This window comes from Panthera pardus, unplaced genomic scaffold (genome assembly GCF_024362965.1).
Source record: "Panthera pardus isolate Hobbes unplaced genomic scaffold, ASM2436296v1 HiC_scaffold_21, whole genome shotgun sequence".
NCBI classification, from domain to species: domain Eukaryota; kingdom Metazoa; phylum Chordata; class Mammalia; order Carnivora; family Felidae; genus Panthera; species Panthera pardus.
In genome coordinates, this window is record NW_026526777.1 from 68,993,197 (window position 1) to 69,013,154 (window position 19,958).

A 19,958-nucleotide genomic window follows, 5' to 3' on the forward strand; every position below is an offset into this window, starting at 1 on the left:
CTGAAACTCATGGTTTATTTCATGAGCTTACGTGTATGTCAAGGTTGTAGAAGATACTCTGCCACCTTAAGCACACTTAGCACAAAGCAATGCCTTATTCCTTCCAGAAGTCATTGCCTTTCCTTCTGGTCCACCAGACAAACACGTGTGCTCTGTCTTCGCCTCAGAGATGCGTGTCCAGACTGAGCAGAGCAGTAGCTCTCGCCCATGAGCTGGCTTGTGCTGATAACAGAGTTCTGACTCTCTCAGGCTTCTGCAGCTGAACACGCCCTTCTTCTGCAGACATCTGTGCTGCTCTTGTCATTGGCTATTCATGAGAGTCCTCTGCCCACGAAGCCACCCGCGCACACACACCACACACCTCTTGGGTGCTGCGCTGGGGCACGAGTGCCCACTGAACTCCGTTCGTTGCCTTTTTTCTAATCACACAGAGAATTTCAATGAAAGGAGATCACTGCAATGCCGACTGTCAGCTCCAGCGTGGCCCCATAATTATCACCTTGTCAGACCTTGAAATCTTCCCACACGCTATGTCGTGGTTCCGAGTTCATCTGAATTTATGAATTATTTGTGAAGATAATGAAACCTATCAGATTACCTTTTAACTCCATTTGAAAGAAATGAACTGGCAAGACCGTAACGACTTAGGAGAGGACTTTCATGTCCTTAAAACAGCCGACTGACGTCCTCTCCCCTCTGCCCTCAGCCCTCCCTCCCCTCCTGGTCTCCTGCCTCTTCCTTTTCCTTCTCACCAGAGGCTTAGAAGGACAGGGGACCCGAGGGACTGATCTTGAGAAAAAGCGTGTGTGAGTGTGTGCGTGCACATATGTGAGTGTGTATGTGTGAGTGCACATGTGAGAGTATGGGTGTGTGTGTGTATATGTGTATGGTGTGTGAGTGTGAGTGAAGGTGTGTATATGAGGTGTGTGTGTGGTGTGTGTAAGAGTGTGGTATGTGCTGTGAGAGTCTGTGAGCATATGTGTGAGTGTGTAAAGGTGTGGGTGAATACGTCAGAATGTGTATGTGACATAAGAGCACGTCTGTGTGTACATGCGTGAGAGTGTAAACGTGTGTGTGTGGTGTGGGTGTCCGTGTGTGTGAGCGTGTGTACACATGCGTGAGTGTGTAGGGCTGTGTGAGTGTGGTATATGCTATGAGAGTTTGTGTGGATGTGTGTGGGTGTGCGACGTGAGAGCGTGTGAATGTGTGTGTGTGTGTGTGAGTGGGGGTGTGTGTGAGTGTGGTGTGTGATGTAAGAGCATTTGCATGTGTGTGCATGTATATGTGTGTGAGCATATGTGTGAATGTGACTGCATATGTGTGTGGTATGTGTAAGTGCGGGTGAATGTAGAAGACTGTGAGGGGGTGTATGAGGGTGTGTGTGCATGTGAGTGTGTGTGGGTAGGCGGTGTGTGATGTGAGTGTATGCCTGTGTGTAAGTGTGGTACCTGATGTGAGAGTGTATGGATGTGAGTGCGTGTAGGTGTGTGGGGTGAATGTGTGAGAGTGTGCATGAGTGTGCGTGTGGGCATGCACATGTGTGTGTGAGCGTGCACACACGAGTGTGTGGGTGTGTGCACGTGAGTGCGAGCACATGTGGGTGTGTGGGGTGAATGTGTGAGAGTGTGCATGAGTGAGTGTGAGCACGTGTGCACGTGTATGAGTGAGCGCAAGCACATGCGGGCACACGCATGAGTGTGTGTGAGCACATGTGGGTACGTGGGTGAGTGTGTGAGAGTGTGAGCACGTGTGCACGTGTATGAGTGACTGTAAGCACATGTATGCACATGTATGTGTGTGAGCACATGTGGGTGTGGGGGTTAATGTGTGAGAGCGTGCACGAGTATGTGTGAGCACATGTGAGTGTGTATATGAGTGTGTGTGAGCACATGTAGGTATGTGGGTGAGTGTGTGAGTGTGTGCATGTGTATGTGAGTAAGCACATGTATGCGCGTGTATGTGTGTGAGCACATGTGAGTGTGTGGGGGTGAATGTGTGAGAGCATGTGTGAGTGTGAGCACATGTGTGTACATGTACGAGTGTGTGAGCACATGTGAGTGTGTGGAGAGTGTGTGTGTGTGAGTGAGCACACGTGAGTGTGCGTGGGTGTGGGTGAGTGGACAAACTGCGGGGTCCAATTCAAAGGGGACGGGACCCCATATCTTCCTGCCCCCCGACAACACCCCGCTGCCACCAGCGAGGCTCTGGAAGGCAGTCCTCAAGGATGAAAATCAGCCAGAAAGGATATTACAGAGAAAAGTACCGCCTTCCCCCTCTTTGTCCAGAAGGTCAATTACAAACGTGCGGCACTAGCCCGGAGCTTTCTCTCCTCTAACCCCTCCCTCCATGACCCACTGATGGTGTCGCTCACCGAACCACGGGCTGCACGGCGCCTTCCGTGCGGCCGGTGAGCCCCGGGCCACGGACAGTGAGGACAGTGTGCACGGCTCGCACCTGCCCCCTCACAGGCCTGTGGTGCGACTGTCCCTGCCCCCGCCGGTCTGTGCACAGCACCGTCAAGCCCAGGGGCCTTGAACGGGTGGGGCCTGGGGATGGAAGGGCCCAGCCTCTAAGGGGCTCAGGAAGGCCCCCTGCCAGCAGCGTCTCCCGGGGACCGTGACGCGGGCCGCTGACCAGCCTCCGTTGCATCCAGGGTCTACCTGTCACCACGGGTCTTGCTCGCCCTGGAATGGGGACTGCACCAACCCCCACTCAAAACGCGACTCGGATGTTGGGCCTGATGGTGCATGCGCTCCAAGAGGAAGGCGGAGTCTAATCACTGACAGGATGGGTCTCTCGGGGGAGCGGAGCAGGCCCCCAACAGGAGGGTGTGAGAGTGACGAGGGGGCGGCCCTGGCTTCTATTGTGATCAGGGGTGGGGCTCGGCAAGGGGTCCGTGGCACAGGCCGGCTTGTGTGTGGCTGGATCTCCCCACTGGCATCGAGCGGGGGAGCACACAGGCTGTCTCATCTGCGGGCCCAGATGTGGGCAAATGCATGGAAGATGGAGTCAGGCTCATGGTGACCCCACGCCCGGAGCCACAAGACCCCCAGGGCCCGGCTGCACCCTGCCCACTGCCCCGGTCTCCCTGGGACCAGGCCCACCGGCCCCAAAGCTGGGCCCGCACCGTGGGTGATGTTGCGGAAGTAGTCGGGGTTAAAGTCATTCCCCCCACCTTCCTCCCAGGACACCGGCTCCTAACACCCCGAGCAGCTCTCTCTGCTTCCCTCTGATTCCACAAGTGATCTGCGTTCCATTCGACATCTACTTGCTGCGTCCTAATACGAACTAACCCCAGGTCTGGAGCTTCCTAATGCAAACCTGTCCTCCAAGAGCTTACGGGGCGCCCGGGGGCTCCGTCGGGTAAGCATCTGACTCTTGGTTTCCGCTCAGGTCACGATCTCACGGTTCGTGGGACTGAGCCCGCGTCGGGCTCCGTGCTGCCAGTGCGGAGTCTGCCTGGGATTCTCTCTCCCTCTCTCTCTCTCTGCTGCTCCCGCACTCTTTCTCAAAATAAATAGATAAACTTAAAAAAAGAGAGAGAGTTTATAATCCATGGGATCCTGAATCGAGCCCTTCCTGCCTTTATCTGCATTTGAATTCTGTGGATTAATTATTATGCTGTTGTCCAATTTGGGGCAAGCCCACTTTCTCACACTAATTCCGATCCTTAGTTCCCCCCTCGTGGACCCATCCCACCCCCTCCGACGTGCTCGTCTGTCAGGCCACCCTTGACCCCACGGCTCTGCCCCACTCCTCCCCACGGCTGCAGTTCACAGCCAGTGCCCTGCAAGCCTTCCCCCTGTGACGCCGTGACCAGAGTTCCCTGCACAGGTAGGTTGGGGACAGTCTGCAGGGCGCGTGGCCCTGCCCTTCCTACAGGTGTGCGAGCACAGAGCTCCAATTCCACCTGCGGCATCTCCAGAACCACCCTGGAAGGAGGGGCAGGGTGTTTCCACCCCGGCCCTGCCCTCCGCCCTCGTGGCACCTTGGATTCTTTGTAGACAGTCTTCTTGAAGCTTCTCTGCCCAGCCTACAAAAGGGACTCTGGATGCCCTGCTCCGGGCACATGCGATTTCCCAGTATCCCTCGTAAAACACGCGGCCGCAAGCTGAACAGTGCCCCTCGGGATTGCTGGCGGCGGCCGAGGACGCTGGGGACCCACCCTCGCTTTCCACAAAGGGGCCTCACAAGCTGACCCTGCCTCAGCTCAGCGCCAGGACCCACTGCCCGCCAGACGCCCTGGGCTCCTCGCCCCGCCTGGATTTTCCTGCTTTTTCGGAGCCTCATCTCCTATTCTGAGCCTGTCCTGATGGAATCCTGTTCAGCTTTGTGTCCTCCTGGGATGGATCGGTGGCCTTCACGTGAGAGTCACGGATGCTACTAACCATTGAACGGGACAGGGCTCAGTGCCAGGCCCTCGCGCCCCATCCGGACGACCTTCCAGTGTCCAGGATGCCGCTGCCCGAGGAACCAGCGCTCATGGGGCCCCTGTGTCTCCCTAGGAAGTCCCATCATCCCACTGCCCTGACCACCTGGGTCTGGCATGGGTTGGCTCCCCAACTGCGAGCTTCCCCAGACCTAGGACGGGCGTCTCCCAGTAATGCAGCCCTAAGTGACACGTGTCTCATTTTCTCGTTTCAGACGTGGCCGCTGCTGGACATGCGGCTGTGTCCTTACTGCTTCCCTGGGAGGCAAGCGCTAAGTTGTCTTCATCCAATCGTGAAATGTTCCTTCGGCACAAAGAGTTGCTGGTTTTGGAGACCAGTTGCCCAGGGTGCAGGGTGCAGGCCGTCCCTGGGGTCTGGGCATGATGCGGGGCCCCTGGTCCCCTCTGTGGAGAGGGCTCTCAGCAGCCCGCGGAGCCCAGAAGTCCACCCCAAAGCAAACTTACTCTCCATGGAAGTGCGGGAAAATCAGAACAGCATCACAGGACCTGTGCTCTGATGCCATTAACCGGCCACCCTTCCCTGGAAGCTTCCAGCTCTGCCCCTGCTGTCCCCATTGCTTCGGAGAACAGACTGTGCCCAGCCCTGGGGCCTGATGGAGGTGTCTCATCATAACTTCACACGGGGACTGGTGTTTATCCAGCTCTTATTTTCCCTACCTCCCCTGCCCTCGAATGAGGAATATATTCCTACGGGGAAGGTGGTGCTGTTTCTCTGAGGTACCAGGTGTCTCTGAAAGAGACAGGGTTGGCCGCTCAGAGCCCCATCATGGCATTTGGGACGGAAACGCCGTGGTGGTATGTAAGTCACCCTCTAGGAGCCAAACAGCCTCCTGGTGCTGGTGCATCTCTAAACCAAAAGCTGTGTGTCTGCCCCTGGGGTGCCTGGTCCACGGAGGAGCCTGGCTTTCCTGGGGGACAGGTGCATGCTGGAACGGCAGGACGCCCGCACTCAACAGGCTGCAATGCCCGGCAAGGAAGGAGCTGTGCTCACCGAGCCGATTCTGTGTGCAAAGCTCAGCCAAGCCCCCGAGACACCTGGGGCCCCTCGTGAGACCGCCCGCGGGGTGGATAATGTGGCCGAGTACGGTCGGTCCTCACCCCAGCATCCACCTAAGATGCGTGGGTCCAGCTGTGGGAGGACGTGGGAGCCCCTGGGAAGGGACGCCCCCCTCACAGGACAGCGGTCCCCAAGGGAACTCAAGGGCGTGGGGTCAGGGTCCAAGCACAAAACCATGTTCGCGCTCAGCGGAGGATTTCACTTATGTCACGTCCAAGCCCAGGCCCTCATGACACGCCAGTGAAAAGTCTCCTTTCCTGTCATCTCTCGGGGACACAAAGCACATGGAGTGACAGCCACTGGTGCCAATGCTGGGGAGGGTGCAGGTCCGGCCCTGAGGGTCTTGGACACTGGGTTCCGGTGCTCAGGGCCCCCGCGTCCCCGTCGGTGTCCTGGAGCCGGGCTTACCGTCTGTGGGTAAACGTGGGCCCCGTGCTAGTAAACGTCTGACGGCGAGCGCGAGGGGTGTAGGGGGGAGCAGGGGACGTGATCCGCAGCTTTGCCCATGTCTGTGTCGCAAACACTCCTGCCACGGCCCATCGCGAGGCACCAGCGGCCCCGAATAGGGTGAGGCGTCCTGTCCCTGCCGAGTAACATTTCCGCGTGGGCACCACAGTCGCGCCCTCAGGAGCACCGATAACAGGAAAACGTACTGAAATAATCAGGAGGTGGGGAGTTGTGACTACGCGTCACCTTTGTTTTGAATATAATTTATTTAATCGTAAGCTTACATAAGCAGTTTTAGTAAGGGCCGTGCACAGACGGCAGATTAGCAAACTCCCGACAAAATGTATCGACCGGCTCGCACAAGCCTAGCACTCGGCCAGCTGGGAAGGAGGAACGTGCGGGCATCACGTGGCGTCCAAGGGGTCAAGTTCAGCACACGAAGACACTCCTGGGCACCCAGGAGCTTAACGGGAGCAGATATGACTTGGCCACGTGGGGGAGACCTGGGAGGCTCTGCTTCGTGGCCTGTCACCCTGCGCGGCTCCCGGGCACAGGGACAGCGGGAACGCAACCCAGGGAACGCCACGGGGGCCTCGTCCAGCACCCAGGGTGACCGCAGCCCTCCGCCCAAGCCTGGGGGCAGGGGTGGCCCGGCACGTCCAGTTTGCACAGCCCGCCCTGACATCCGGACTGCTCTCCCCAGCGCCCAGTTTGGAAAGGAGCAAGCCCACGTCCCAGGAAGGGAAAGGTGGAGACGAGGGTGTGTGCAGGGACACAGCGTGAGCACGAGTGATCGTCCTCGAAGCATGTGCTGGCTGTACTCATCTCTTACGCGGGAGAACAAAACTGTCTTAACAGCGACAACTTTATTGCGATTCTCACACCTGAAAACAGGAAGCAAGGGGAAGATCCTGTTGAGAGGGTTGAGCGGTTACCCGGGTCGCGTGCCTGGGACAGCAGGCCCAGGATGGGCGGGAAGAAGGCAGCTAAGGTTCACTAGCCGTGCCGTGGGCGTGACCCACGAGGGGAAGTGCTCTGTTGTTCTAGTAAAGGCTCCTTTCAAGTCTGCGGGGGCGCGAAGGGGAGCTGAGCGCGGAGGACCACGGTTTGTGGAGTGCTCGTTACAAGAACGGGCCCCTGGTTGTCACAAGCACACCAGCCAGGGAGGTATTACTGCCCCACTTTACAGATGAGAAGGCTGAGCCGCAGGGAGGCCGGGAAGCTTGCCCAAGACCGATCACGAAGTCATTTACGCTGAGCAGACAGGAGGTATGCCAGGAGCCACCCTCCTGGGACAGCCACTCCCGTTCTCCCTCCTCCAGCCGTGGCCCTCCCCGAGGTGGTGCCTCCGGAACGAGGCACCGGGAGGACAGCTGGTCCAGGTGACCTCCCTCCCTCCGGGGCCCCTGCCCTGCCTGGGCGCAGGGCACAGGGCACAGGGCACAGTGAGGACACCGCCTCCTGTGGAGTGGGGGCCTCTTACCGAACTTACCGCACGCAGGGCCCTGACCACGTCGGATCTTTATAACAAGTGAGTGAGGCAGGTGCCGTCACAAACTTCCCTCACCACCGTGAAAATGAAGCTGAAGTGACCCCCCCCCCTTGGGGCCTGCGCTCCCCCTTCGGGCGCGGCCATCAGGCCTGCAGCACTGCCTCTCTGAGGAGGCAGGAGCCAGTCACAACAGCGCCCTCCCAATGTCTGTGTCCCCAAGAAGCTCTCTCTTGGGTGCCCAGGCCCAGGCCGGGGAGGGAGAGCCGTCCATCAGCCACTTTGGGATTCACCCAGAGCACTGCCCCTGCCCCACTCTCCTCCCTCCTTAGGTCACTTCTGTGGGATGAACAGTGATGGCGAAGGTACCCAGTGGGCAGCTGTGCCCGCCCAACAAGTGTGGTTCTTAGCTGGCCACCGGGCACAGCACCGAGACCTGTCTGCTGGCTCCTTCACTGGGGCAGCCGCACTGGCCAGAGCCTCCCTGGCTTCCTGGTGGGTAACGTGGGGTCGCCGTGTGTCAGGGGTCGTAGCCCAGAGCCCGGCACCCAGCACGGCTCCAGCAGGGTGCCCACTGCTCTCAGCCCTGTGGTCACCGTCCGCTTCTCCCAGGAACTGAAAATCGGCTCGAGCTCCGGACAGACCGGTGGACTTGGGTCCCAGCCACAGCTCAGGGGAGGGAAGTACTCGGATGTCCCTCTTTCAGAAGCGTAAGACCCTCCCAGGGCGTGCTGGCAGCTTTTAAAGCTTTCAAGGGACCCCCTTCGGGAAGAACCTGACACAGTAAAGCAAGCCTGAGGCTGGGGCCCAAGGAAAAGAAAACCAGCCACTTTTTCTCCCGCTCTGTCTTTAAATCTCCTTTTCTCAGAAAGTTTACGCTAACTGAACCTTATCAGGAGCCCAAGCTACTTTGCTGGCTTTCAGGTGATGGAAAAGACATGGGGTTTTCAAAGTCAGACAATCTGGGTTTAAAGACAGGTCTGTGGCTGCTGCGTGACTACAGGTCAGTCACTTACCCTCTCTGAGCCTTTCCTTCCTCACTTGGGAAATGGGGAAAATGGGGGACACCTGGGTGTCTCAGTCAGTTAAGTGCCCGACTTCGGCTCAGGTCGTGATCTCAGTTCGTGGGTTCGAGCCCCACGTCGGGCTCTGTGCTGACAGCTCAGAGCCTGGAGCCGGCTTCCGAGTCTGTGTTTCCCTCTTTCTGTGCCCCTCCCCCACTTGTGTTCTGTTTCTCAAAAAATAAAAACATTTTAAAAATAAAAAAAGAAAGAAAACGGGGAAAAGAATCGTGTCAACCCCACAGGATGGCGAGGAGATCAAAGGAACGAAACCCATCTGTGGACGATGAAGCCCCAGGCAAACGTGAGCCGCCACGATTTGCTGCGAAGAAATGCTCAACTGCAGGACGCAGAACCTCGGGGAAGGCGTGTGTGTGAATCCCCTCCCTCCATTCTAGCGGTCTCTGTGTCCCTGTGTCTGCCATCACGAGCCACTTGTCACCTTTTGGGAAGGAGGCAAAGTACAAAAACGAAGGAGACCGCTCCAGGGAGAGACATGTGGGGGCGAGGGTCACGTGCAGGTGGCCTTCTCAGGCTCGGGCTCAGAGGCGAGGCCCAGCAGCCCCGAAGGCCGCTCTCCCCCGGCCTCCGTTACGCAGCCGGCACGGTGCGCCCTGGACAGAGGGGAGTCTGCTCCCCAAAATGCCCCCTGGAATCCCCCGGTTTTATACCTTCAGCCTCAGAGCGGAAGCCTGAGTTTTGTTCCCTACAGAATTTTTAGAAACAGAACAGCTTTTTGAAACTTTTCCTCCCTACCTACCAGTTCACCGCCCGTACGGAGAGGCAGCCAGCCTGTGAGGGGTTTAAATGAGGCGGCCGGGTAGGTGTGGCGCACAAGCTGTCGCTGCGTTTTAAACATAGCTCACGACGCGCGGCACAGACACCATTCACAAACCTGAGTCACCGGTTCCAACGGGAGCCGCGCACGTGTATAAATAGCCTGTGTGTGTGTCACACAGAAGAGAGGGAAGTGTGGGGAATAAGGTAGAAATCATCGTGCCCAATTTAAACATAAAAACCTCAGCCTTGTCATTATTTACAACCCCAAGGACACCTCCTACCCAAACAGGAGAGGACGTCAGAGGGAAAATTCTAAATAAGCCAAAGTCCTCGAGTGGCACTAACAGAACGAATGACGTAGCATCACAAAAGGAGGCTGTAATTGCGCCGTCTCGCCTCCTGGCCGCCCGATGCACACAGCACAGAGCAGGTGCAGGGCGTTTCCCGGGCGCCGCTGTTTGGGGTCCTTAAGAGAAGACGGGCGTTGACGACGTCGACCGGTCGATTTGCCTTCGTTGATTCTGCGATGGTTTTGGACCGACAGCGGGAGAACACAGTTTGTGGTGGCAAAGAACACTTTGAACGTGAAAATGCTTTAAAAAATCATTCTTCCCTCCGATTCCCGCCTCCCCTGTGACTTTGGACATAATTCATGGCCAGCAGCCCGAGCCCCAGCTCCCAGTGTCGCCGGGCCGACTCCCACAAAGCAGAGCGCGAAAACAGGCCGCCCGCGGGCTCGGGGCCGGTGGGAGCCAATGGCGAATCCGCGCCCCCGCCGACCCTCCCGCGGAAGCGCAGGGTGCGGCGGGGCTCCGAGGACACACAGAGGGCTCCCGTAGCCCGCGACACCCTGGAGGCCTCGGCAGGTCCTGGGTCATTCTGTTCCTGGGCAGGCAGTTTGTGGCCTGCCAGCCGCGCACCCCCCGCCCGCGGTCCCGGGCTCACTGCGGACCGCACGGGGTGCTCAGAGGGGCGGGGGTCACTCAGGCAGCAACAGTCCTTGCTCAGGAGAGGTCCCGTGGCCCAGACGGGATCGCCACCTGGGTGCGGGCTGGGCAGCGACCCCCACGCTCCGTGACCTCGGTCCCCGCTGCCGCAGGAATCCGCCGTCCGCAGGTGTCTCTCACGCACCCCAGTCCGGGCCCTTCTCCAACCGCCAGCCGGTCGCGAGGACTCCGCCTCGAGCCTCTCCCGTCCCAGTCTCTGATGACCTGTGCGGCCCGGGTTAAGAGCTCACTAGAGTGTAGATCATGCTGAATGCAGAAAGAAGAGGAAGAGAAGGAGTGAGCGGGAGCCCAGGAAGGACTCAGACCCTCACAACAGGGTCCTTCCTGAAGCCGGAGCCCTTGGCTCCCTTCCCGTCCCGGCACCGGAGCCAGGTCCCCCCGCGGTCCACATCATTTCCCACCACGTCGGACCAAACACCTGCTGTGAGCGCGCATTGTGTCCCCTGGTGAGAGACGGGATCGCTGCGTGCCTGTTATTCTCACCCGCACGGCTATGATGGCGGCCGTCCCCTTTCCTGAGACTGTAAGGTGGTCCCCGGGGTAGGGGTGCAGCGGATTCTTTCCCAGCAGCTGCCTCGTGCTGACGTGATGGCTGCGTCCGGGGCTCCCAGATTACGCCGCACCACATCTCACCATCGCCACCACAATGACCATCACCGCTCTTCCGAGGTCCGAGGGGCACACAAACTACGTGATCTCTTACGGGGCATCTCCCTGGCCCTCCTGTTTCTAACAGAATCCAGACATTAAATGTGCATTAAGAGCACGTGTGCCAAGGTGGTGCCCAACCCTGCCAGCGAGGGGTAAGGAACCCTGTGCTTTTAGAAAGGGCTGCAGGCTAATTCTGCAAGACCGAGGAACGTTCCACACCAAAATACACCACATACACGTATCTACATGTATACCAAAATAGACGGCACCAAGAAAAGCGACCATTTTTTCACATTATAGAGAGAAAAATGGATAATCTAAGGAAGAAAACCACATGAAAGAAACCGCAGGGTTTTACTTCAATCCCTATCCGGGATCGAAGCTCAGGAACGCCTCGGGACGGCTGGTACACCTCGTGGGCACAGAGCATCCCTGGCCGGGCCCCAGCTGGAGGGCCCACCGCACCCCTGCCTTGGGAAACCTCACAGGCTTAACGGCTCGACAACGGGGGCTTCAGGGGTGAAGCCGCCCTCTGGCGGGTGCTCAGCCTCTTCTGTTCATGGGGCTCCGGGCGCCCCGGCCGCAGTCGCGGGCCTGTGCCCAGAGGCCGCCCTGCCCCTCCTGGAAGCCAGCAGGGCGAGAGCACGCCTCCCCTCAGTGCCTGCAAATGGTGGTGTTTCAGACACTGCCTGTCTGTCCTTCAGTTTGTCTCTGCCTCCACGCTGCATTCGCTAATTTCTTTGTTTCCAGAACAAAATTGGAGCCACCGCTCTGCCTGGCCGGCACCCTGGGCGTCCCTTCCCCGTCGAACCTGGTGCCTCACTGCTCTGCGGAGCTCCTCAGAGACCCCGTCTCTCCGGCCCCAGAACCCCCAGCCCCTTCGATGCAGGCCTTGAGGGGCGCACAGGACCGTCAGCCCCGGCCGCCCTCAGGGGGGAAGGGGGTCCACGTGCACGCGGAGAGCTGCGTCCAAGCTGAGCGCGGTGACAGACTGAAGTGACAGCCGCTGGGACCCCAGTAAAGCCGGGGCTGGCACCTCGTTCCCGAGGACCTCACAGACATTAAGAAATGTGTCCGAGGCCCTAGCTGGCAGCCGAGTGTCTGGCCCGGAGCCTGGGATCCTCTCAGCAGTGTGTGCTGACCACCCCAGCACCCCTGCTCGGGTGGCCTTGGGGCCAGGAGACATTTGCAGGTTCCTGGGACGCGTCCGAGTGGATGCCACATGGCCGTCTTCTCAAGCCAAGAGAGCTGAGGCGGTACAGCGTCCTGCCCGGTTACCCTGGGTCATGCGGCCTCCCTCGTGCTCACCCCTCCCTTTACTGCTGGCCCGATGGCAGACACCCCCCTCCCCCCAACGGCTGGCCCGATGGTAGACACCCCTCCCCCCCACAGCTTACCTGACGGCAGACACCCCTCCCCCCACGGCTGACCCGACGGCAGACACCCTGTCTGACTCGCTGGCCTGCGTGTCTACAGTGCACACAGGACTCACGCGTTCCTTGCTCTGACCCTGTGACCCCCGAGGGCAGGCGTCAAGCCGCACACTCAGCACGGTCTCCCAAGAAGGGCGCCTGGCATGTAGGAGGTGCTCAAATACTGCGTGAGTGAGTGACTGAGAGCGAGGAGGGCAGGTGAAGGGTGTCTGTGACGTCACTTGCTGTCATCACGGAGAGGGCGCGGGCTTTGGCAGAGGGATGTGCCTCCTCGCCTTGACCTCCGTGGCTCCGGGGCCCTGAGCGATCCGCTTCTCACGGGACCCCCGACTCTGTGGCAGGGGCACCCGGAGCCCCACAACAGGAGAGGCTGGGCACACGCCAGTGAGCAGCCTCACTCATGCTAGCCCCCCGCTGTCGAGCCGTTAAGCCTGTGAAGCTTCCCAAGGCAGGAACTAGTCTGAACAAACTTTAGTTGCTAGAAAGTTCTGATTTGGAGTCAGACCCAGGCAAATCTGCCGAGCACCCTGGGACTCTCCAGGGACACTTCAGAGACCCTCAGGCTCCTTGTACGTTGAAGCAGGCAATGACCCAGGACCCTCCGTACGGAAGGAGGGGAGAGGGGTCACCCTGAGCCTGGACTGACCCTCCACCCCAAGAAGAATGTGGTAGAATAACTCTGAATCCCCCGCCCCTCCGGGGCTGATTTACCCCAGAGGAAGTTATACCCCAAGGACCTCTGGGTCTTCTGGACTCTGGGAGGTTCTGGGGAGACAGGCAGGTCTTACCCCTGGGGGGACGCCCAGCCCCGAAATCCTGAGTCAGCAGATCCAAACCCAGGAATCTGCATCTTTAAGAAACTCACCTTCCTCACCCTGATTCTGATGCGAAAGAAAGACCAGACTTTGTTAAGACTTTTCTAGAGCTTTCCCATGACAGCCAGCAGTTGGGAGCTTCGTGTTTGGGACCGAACTTGAGATGTACCTGCAGCTGTGACCACGGGAAAACATGTGACGTCTAGGGACGTGGTCTCACTGCTAACGTGTGGGCAGTGACGGCATGTGGCCCCCAGACTGAGCGACGTAAACCAAGCTCTTGGCTCGAAGCAGGGCTCGTGTGTAAATGTGGATAAGTGTGGCCGCCCCGCGGCCGGCCCAGCCTGCCCCCTGCCTGAGGCGGCCTTGTTAACACCCCCTCCCTCCTCTTCCTCACCCAGCTACCGTCCACAGACCAGTTTGGAGGCAGCACTGGGATGCTGGCAGGTTTCGTGGCTGCAGGTAACCACAAGGTGGCAAGGTGGCAAGGTGACAGGTGAGGTCCCCAGAGACGAGCCCAAAGAGGAACCAGAGAGGGACGCTTTAAGAAAAGGCACCCCCCCCCCCCACCAAAGGCATCCTGTTTACGCCATCTGTTGGGTAGGACACTCTACCCAAGGTGGGGGGAGGCTCCTGAACAATCGCAAAGTCAGCAAAGTCAGTTTTACCTGATTAGCACGAGGTTACAGACCATCAGGAGAATTGTGAGCACGCGCATGTAATGACCCAGCGTGCCCCTCCCGGGAGCGTGACTGCCACGCAGAGTCTCCGTTCTGGTTCCCCGGATGCTTACATGTGGACTGGGGGCCACAAGGCTAGGCCCGAATGGCCGAGCTGTGGAGGGAGCCCTGTGGGGATGGAGCAGCAGCCACACGTCCCCAACCGCCTCCTCAGAGGTGCACCGTGTGGCCCTAAGGACGCGCCCGCCTGCAGGCGAGGACCTCTGCCTTTGGGCACGAGCCCTCGCCCCCGACCCAGAGTGAGGTGGCTGGCGTCATACCCGCCAGGCTGTGACCCCCACGCTCACGCCCCCCCCCCCCAAAAAAAAACCTGCCTCCTTTGCTGCAGGAGTGAAAGCATCAGGAGGGGCAGAAACTCACCAGTAGAGGTAATAGAAAAAGGACAGCAGGTAGAACGCCAGCTTGCACCAGGCCTCCTTCTGACAGTAACTCAGGGTGTCTGCGTTCATGACCGCGGGCGGGTCGTAGGCCAGCTCGGAACTGTCTGCCGGACAGTGAAAGTACCTGCGGAGAAGAGGACACGGCACCCTTGGCCCCGAGGCTGGGCAGGGACGTGAGGGTGCCCGGGGAAGCCCCCCTGACGCAGGACTGTGTCCGGGGGCCTCCGCCGAGCGGGCGTCTGCCTTCGCCGACTGGAGTCACCGCCCGGCCCGGCCCGTGGCTGCTCCCGGACGCCGAGGTCCCCCGGCATCACAGGGATTCCACCCACGTACACAACAGAAGGAGGACAGGTCACCTGGTGCCTGGAGACAGCGAGAAGAGTCTCCTTCCTCCAGGTGAGGGGGGGGTCCACAGCACACGTGTGGGGGGGGCGGTCCACAGCACAGGGGTGTGGGGGGGTCCACAGTGCACACCCACATGGGCATCCACACAGGTACGGGGTGCTACGCACAGAGAGAGCCGCAATGCCACCGACCACACTCGCTTAACTACCACTGGCTGTTTTCACACCGTCCTCCCCCCAGACCCTCTTTCAAAATCCTGAATTCCGGGGGCGCCTGGGTGGGTCCGTCGGTTAAGCACCCGACTCTGGCTCAGGTCACGAGCTCACGGTTCGTGGGTTCGAGCCCCGCGTCGGGCCCTGTGCTGACAGCACAGGGCCTGCCTGGGATTCTCGCTCTCCACCCCGCCTCGAAATAAATAAATAAAAACTTTAAGAAAACAATAAAATAGAATCCTGAACGCTACAGGAGGGATGTCATGTCCTCACTGGAGTGGGAATGGTTCACATCACTTGTCTTCTTGCTGGAAGGACCCAGAGCAGCCAGAGAACACTGGCCATGGTGGGGAGAGAGCAGTGAGGGAGCCGGGAACCAGGGAAGGGAAAGCACAGGGAATAGATGGGGCGGGGGTGGGGGGGAGTGTTAAAGCTAACTTTGTCTACCTGGAAACACCACAGGCCTCGTTCACGGGAGGTGGGGACTCCGGTGCGGGAGGCTGGGTGGGGGGTGGGGGCCACCGGGGGGGCCGACCTCTGGCCTCTCAGGAGGATGCTGTGTGTCCAGGCGGGGAGAGGGGCTCAGAAGAACACCTTCTAACCAGCACTGTGGGGGCTGGGGTTCCAGCCCCCCCTCACCCCCGTCAGAGGACAGTGACGGTGTCAGTCACCACCGTGTGCCGGGAGGACGCCACAGGCTACGCTCCTTGCCTCCCTGGGGGCAGATCCAAAACCTACGGACCTTGGTGGAGAATGTTCTAGGCGACCTCGCCCAGTGGACGCAGGACGGCTCAGTGGGGAGAGCCAGGCTCTGGGGCTCACAGGCCACCAGACCGACCTTCCTCCAGTCGGCCACTGACCTCTCCGAGCCTCAGCTTTGTCATGTGTAAAATGGGGGTGAAAGTGCCCACTCCACGGGCTCCTGGGACCACCGTGGGGGACGCTGGACACAACAGCCTGCAAGCAGGTGGCAGATGCAGGTGCTGAGGCCGCTTTCTGTAAAGCGCTCTGAGAGCGAGCACAGGAGGGGCTGAGCTCAGGAGAACGTCCTGGCCCCGGGCCTGGGGGCCGTCGAGGACCCCTTCTCTGGCTCGACCTCCCACTTTGGGAGGAGTGATAGCCCTGAGGATACGACTTTGGGAGTCCACAATAATGACTTTGGCGCCTGGAGAGACACCTCATTACTGCAAGGGTCCCAGGGTGATTCCTCTCACAGGCAGAGGACTTCACAAGGAGCAGGACAGGTGACAAGGACATAGACTGTGACCCGCACAGAGGCGGGGCTGAACAGGCCCTGGGCAACTCTGGGCGGGGTCCCAGAAAATCCAGCCCATCTGACAGATGCTTGTCTTTTATTAGCATGATTCCCAGGGGCGCCCGGGGGTCTGTCAGTTAAGCGGCCAACTTTGACTCAGGTCATGATCTCATGGCTCGTGGGTTCGAGCTCTGCGTCCGGCTCCGTGCTGACAGCTCGGAGCCCGGAGCCTGCATCAGTATCTGTGTCTCCCTCTCTCTCTGCCCCCGCCTTACTAATGCTCTGTCTCTTGCTCTCAAAAATGAGGATACATATTTTTTACAAATTTGAAAAAAAAAAAAAGACATAATTCACATACCAAAAACTTCACCTTTTTAACGTTTATTTATTTTTGAGACAGAAAGAGACAGAGCATGAATGGGGGAGGGTCAGAGAGAGGGAGACACAGAATCTGAAACAGGCTCCGGGCTCTGAGCTGTCAGCACAGGGGCCCGATGCAGGGCTCGAACTCACGGACCGCGAGATCGTGACCTGAGCCGAAGTCGGCGCTCAACCGACTGAGCCACCCAGGAGCCCCAAAAACTTCACCTTTTTAAAATCTACGGTTCAGGGATGTTTAGCATGTTCAGCGAGTGGCCCGGCTGTCACCAGGATCAAATTTCAGGACACTCTCACGCCCGAAGAAGAAAGCCCTGTACCTATCGATGGTCCCCCGCCCTCTGTCCCAGCCCCCAACCTTCCTCCCTTCTCTTCAGAGCTGCCCGTTCTGGACGTGTCACAGAAATGGCCTTTTATGACTCACTTCTTTGACTTGCATTTTCGAGGTCCGGCCATGTTACAGCGCGTATCAACGCATCGCTGCCTTTTACCACCAAGGAACACGCCATTGCAAGGACGTGCCGAGTTTTGTGTGTCCGTTAATCCACGCAAAGCGGATCTCTCCACTTTGGGACTTCTGTGGAAACGCTACAGCTGCTTGTAACGGGGATGTGTGAGGTTCGAGGCCGCGGCGAGCCGACCAGGGAAGAAGAAGGGCCTTCCCTTACGAGGCTGCCGTGCGGGAGGAGCTCCAAAAGAAGGCTGCGGAGAACGGGTCCCCAAACGGAAGAGAGGAAGGCATGAGGTGGCTGGGGCCTCAGGGGCCACGGTCTCTGGAGGGCAGGCCGTCCAGGCAGAGAAGAGGAAGCACACACCCGTCCCCGGCAGACTTACCTCCAGAAGTGATAGAAAAGCAGGGGGACGTTCAGCCCCAGGGTGAGCCACTCCTGCGCACACAGGAACATGATACAGAAGAGGCTGTGGATGGAGTATTCCGGCAGCACCAGCTGAAGGGGGAGCAGAGGCAGAGGCCCGCGTTAGACGGAGGGAAGTCACTGCTGCCCGACGGGCCGCCAGCGTGTTCACGACCCAGTCACCGCCCCAAGACTACGCTCCGTTTCTGCTACGCTTTCCTCTTAGCGGTCCCAGAGCCACGCTTCCCACCCAAGTCCGGTGGACCCGGGCTCTCAGCGCCCTACGTACCAGGCGAGAGCGCTTGCTGCCGGGGGTCACGGAAGGCGGGAGGAGGGCCCGGGAAGAGATGCGCCGATACAGGTTCCAGTGAATCTGCAACCGCCTGGCTCCTGCTCTCCGAGCCCTGTGCGCCCTCCCGTGCGAACCCGTATGCCACGTCAACACGCGTATTTATGTCCAACCTGGGAGGGCTGGGAAAGCCCTGAGAAACAGCATTTTTCCTGGTGGCGGCTGGACCAGGGGGAGCCCGAGAGAAAGAACGTGTAGTGACGATGAAGGCAGGGAGGCCAGCCTCCGCAAGATGGAGGCCAGCCCGGACCAAGAAGGGTCAGATGCTGGGACCAGCAGAAGGCCAAGCTCCCCGGCCCCAGCGTGCCCACGCGGGTGTAAATGCCACAAGGTTTATCAACTCCCCAGCGTGCGTACATCTTAGCGGAAGTCAAAGTTGGGACGGTAACCAAAGTGACGGCACGGGAGAAAGTGGGTCTCCAGGCCGGAGACGGAGCTGGAAACGCACCACCATCCCCGTCACGTAGGAGCGCGTGCTGTGCCTCGGTGCCTCAGTGGGGCACGAGCGCCTCGGGGCCCTGGGACACTCCTCCCCACCACCCCGGCCGGAAGGCTCACCACAAATGCCGCTTCCTAACAGAAGCCTCCCCCAGCCCACCCCTCCTCACCCCGCGCCACCCTGCAGCCCCAGGCCCACAGCATCGGCACCCCCTCCGGCCCCCAACACACATGCACCTGCCCCCCCCCCCACCAGCGCTGTCTTTGCTCATCTGTTCGCAGGTGCTATTGGGACTCAGTAGGGACCGAACAAGCACACGTGTCTGCAGCATGGCCGCCTGGCGCTGGGGACGCAGCCCGCGGTCACCCACCAGGCTTCCTCCGGGCAGGAAACAAACCGCCTCCGGCCGCCCCATCCGGGTACGGGACTCGCCTGTGGGCCCCTCCCCTCGGGCCACGGTGTTAACCGCCCCACGTGACAATGCAGAGGAGACACGTGCCAGGCACGCGTGTAAGAAACGCACTTTGTACCCACGTGGCGTGTCCCCGACTCACGCGTCCACCGGCCCACACCCGGGAGCCCTGGAGTTGAGCTCAAAGGGCCACTTTCCAGAGTAGGGGACTCGGTGGGTGAACCTCACCTGCCCGGGTCCCTCACCATCACCCCCCCGGGCCCCTCACCGCCTGGACCCCTCACCCCCCCCGCCCCCCCAGGGCCCTCACCCGCCCAGGCTCAGCCAGCTTCCAAATCCTGCCATTTCTCCTCCACGGCCGCTTGTGGCCACTCTTCCCTTCTTTCTCCTGCCTCTAAGGGTCCGGCCCCCGCACCTGCCCCCAGGCCAGGCAAGAACTTTCCTTCCTTCCACACGTGCCACCACCCCACCCCACCCCCCACCCACCCCGCCACTAGGGTGGTTTGACTGCATTTCTGCACCGCCCCTCTCCTTGGTGTATCCACACACCCCCGGCCGTAGCCCACCCGTGGTCTGCCGACTGGTAACCTGACTTGTTACAGGAGCGGGTAGTGAGGCAGCACCTAGGTCACCGCCGAGGGATGGGGGGGCTGCAGGGCGCGGACGCTCTCCCAGCCCCCACGGAGGGGGTGTGAAGGAGCGGAAGGATGGGATCCCCTGGGCCCGGGGGAGGGGAAGGTGGAGAGAAGGCGCCCCCACCTGCAGACCCGCCCCGTCTCCCACCACATGTCCCGGGACCCAACATACTGAGAGCCACACCACGCCACCAGGAAGGTCCCAGGGCCGGGTGCAGCTTGCAGGGCGCGTGGGTGAGACCCAGTCTCCGTGGACTCACATCAGGTTTTCAGCCGTGACCGCATCGGGCTAAAAATATTAGCCCGCTGTCTCACAGTGTTACGTAAGTCCCGACACTTACATAATGATCCCGTGTGGCACCGAGAACGCGGCTAACCAGGCAGTGTCTATTTCCCTCACCTGTAAACGCCAGCATTTACGACCTACCGATGGGGCCGCTGTGAGGACACAGCCTGTCCCGCGGATGAGGCCGCTCTCGGGTGAGGGAGCATCGTAAAGGAAGAGGCGCTGTCCCTATTATTATCGCTAACAATCGCGTACCAGCCAGTCCCCAAGTAGGGAACTCGTCACTCTTGCCCAGAACCTCTGCCAAATGGCCCAGAGCCAACTGGGGTTTCCTGAGTCTCCTCTGACCTGCACCCGCCCTGTCTACACCGAGCCCCCAGCTCCCCCAAGTGGGGAGAGAAACCCAAGGATGTAAGACAAGGGCGTGAGACAAGCCTGCCTCTCCAACCGTGAAAACCCAGGCCTTGACTGTTCTTGGCGCAG

General features: G+C 59.8%; 1 protein-coding gene across 9 annotated transcripts in view; it reads right to left on the reverse strand.

The window, feature by feature from the left end:
- Nucleotides 1–19,958, reverse strand: part of CNIH3 (cornichon family AMPA receptor auxiliary protein 3) — a 135,007-nt gene that overhangs the window by 39,496 nt on the left and 75,553 nt on the right. For 4 of the 9 annotated variants that reach the window (XM_053909457.1, XM_053909456.1, XM_053909454.1 and 1 more), the window contains 3 exons: nucleotides 17,335–17,447; nucleotides 14,291–14,434; nucleotides 6,202–6,838 (listed from right to left, as the gene is read on the reverse strand). In XM_053909457.1, coding sequence (XP_053765432.1) covers nucleotides 6,277–6,838; nucleotides 14,291–14,434; nucleotides 17,335–17,447 — 819 coding nt within the window. In that variant the 3' untranslated portion in view covers nucleotides 6,202–6,276. Of the gene's footprint in view, nucleotides 1–6,201; nucleotides 6,839–9,508; nucleotides 10,538–10,774; nucleotides 11,021–13,839; nucleotides 14,039–14,290; nucleotides 14,435–17,334; nucleotides 17,448–19,958 lie in introns of those variants that run through there. The other 5 variants (XM_019436118.2, XM_019436116.2, XR_008424722.1 and 2 more) reach the window with 4 other exon arrangements.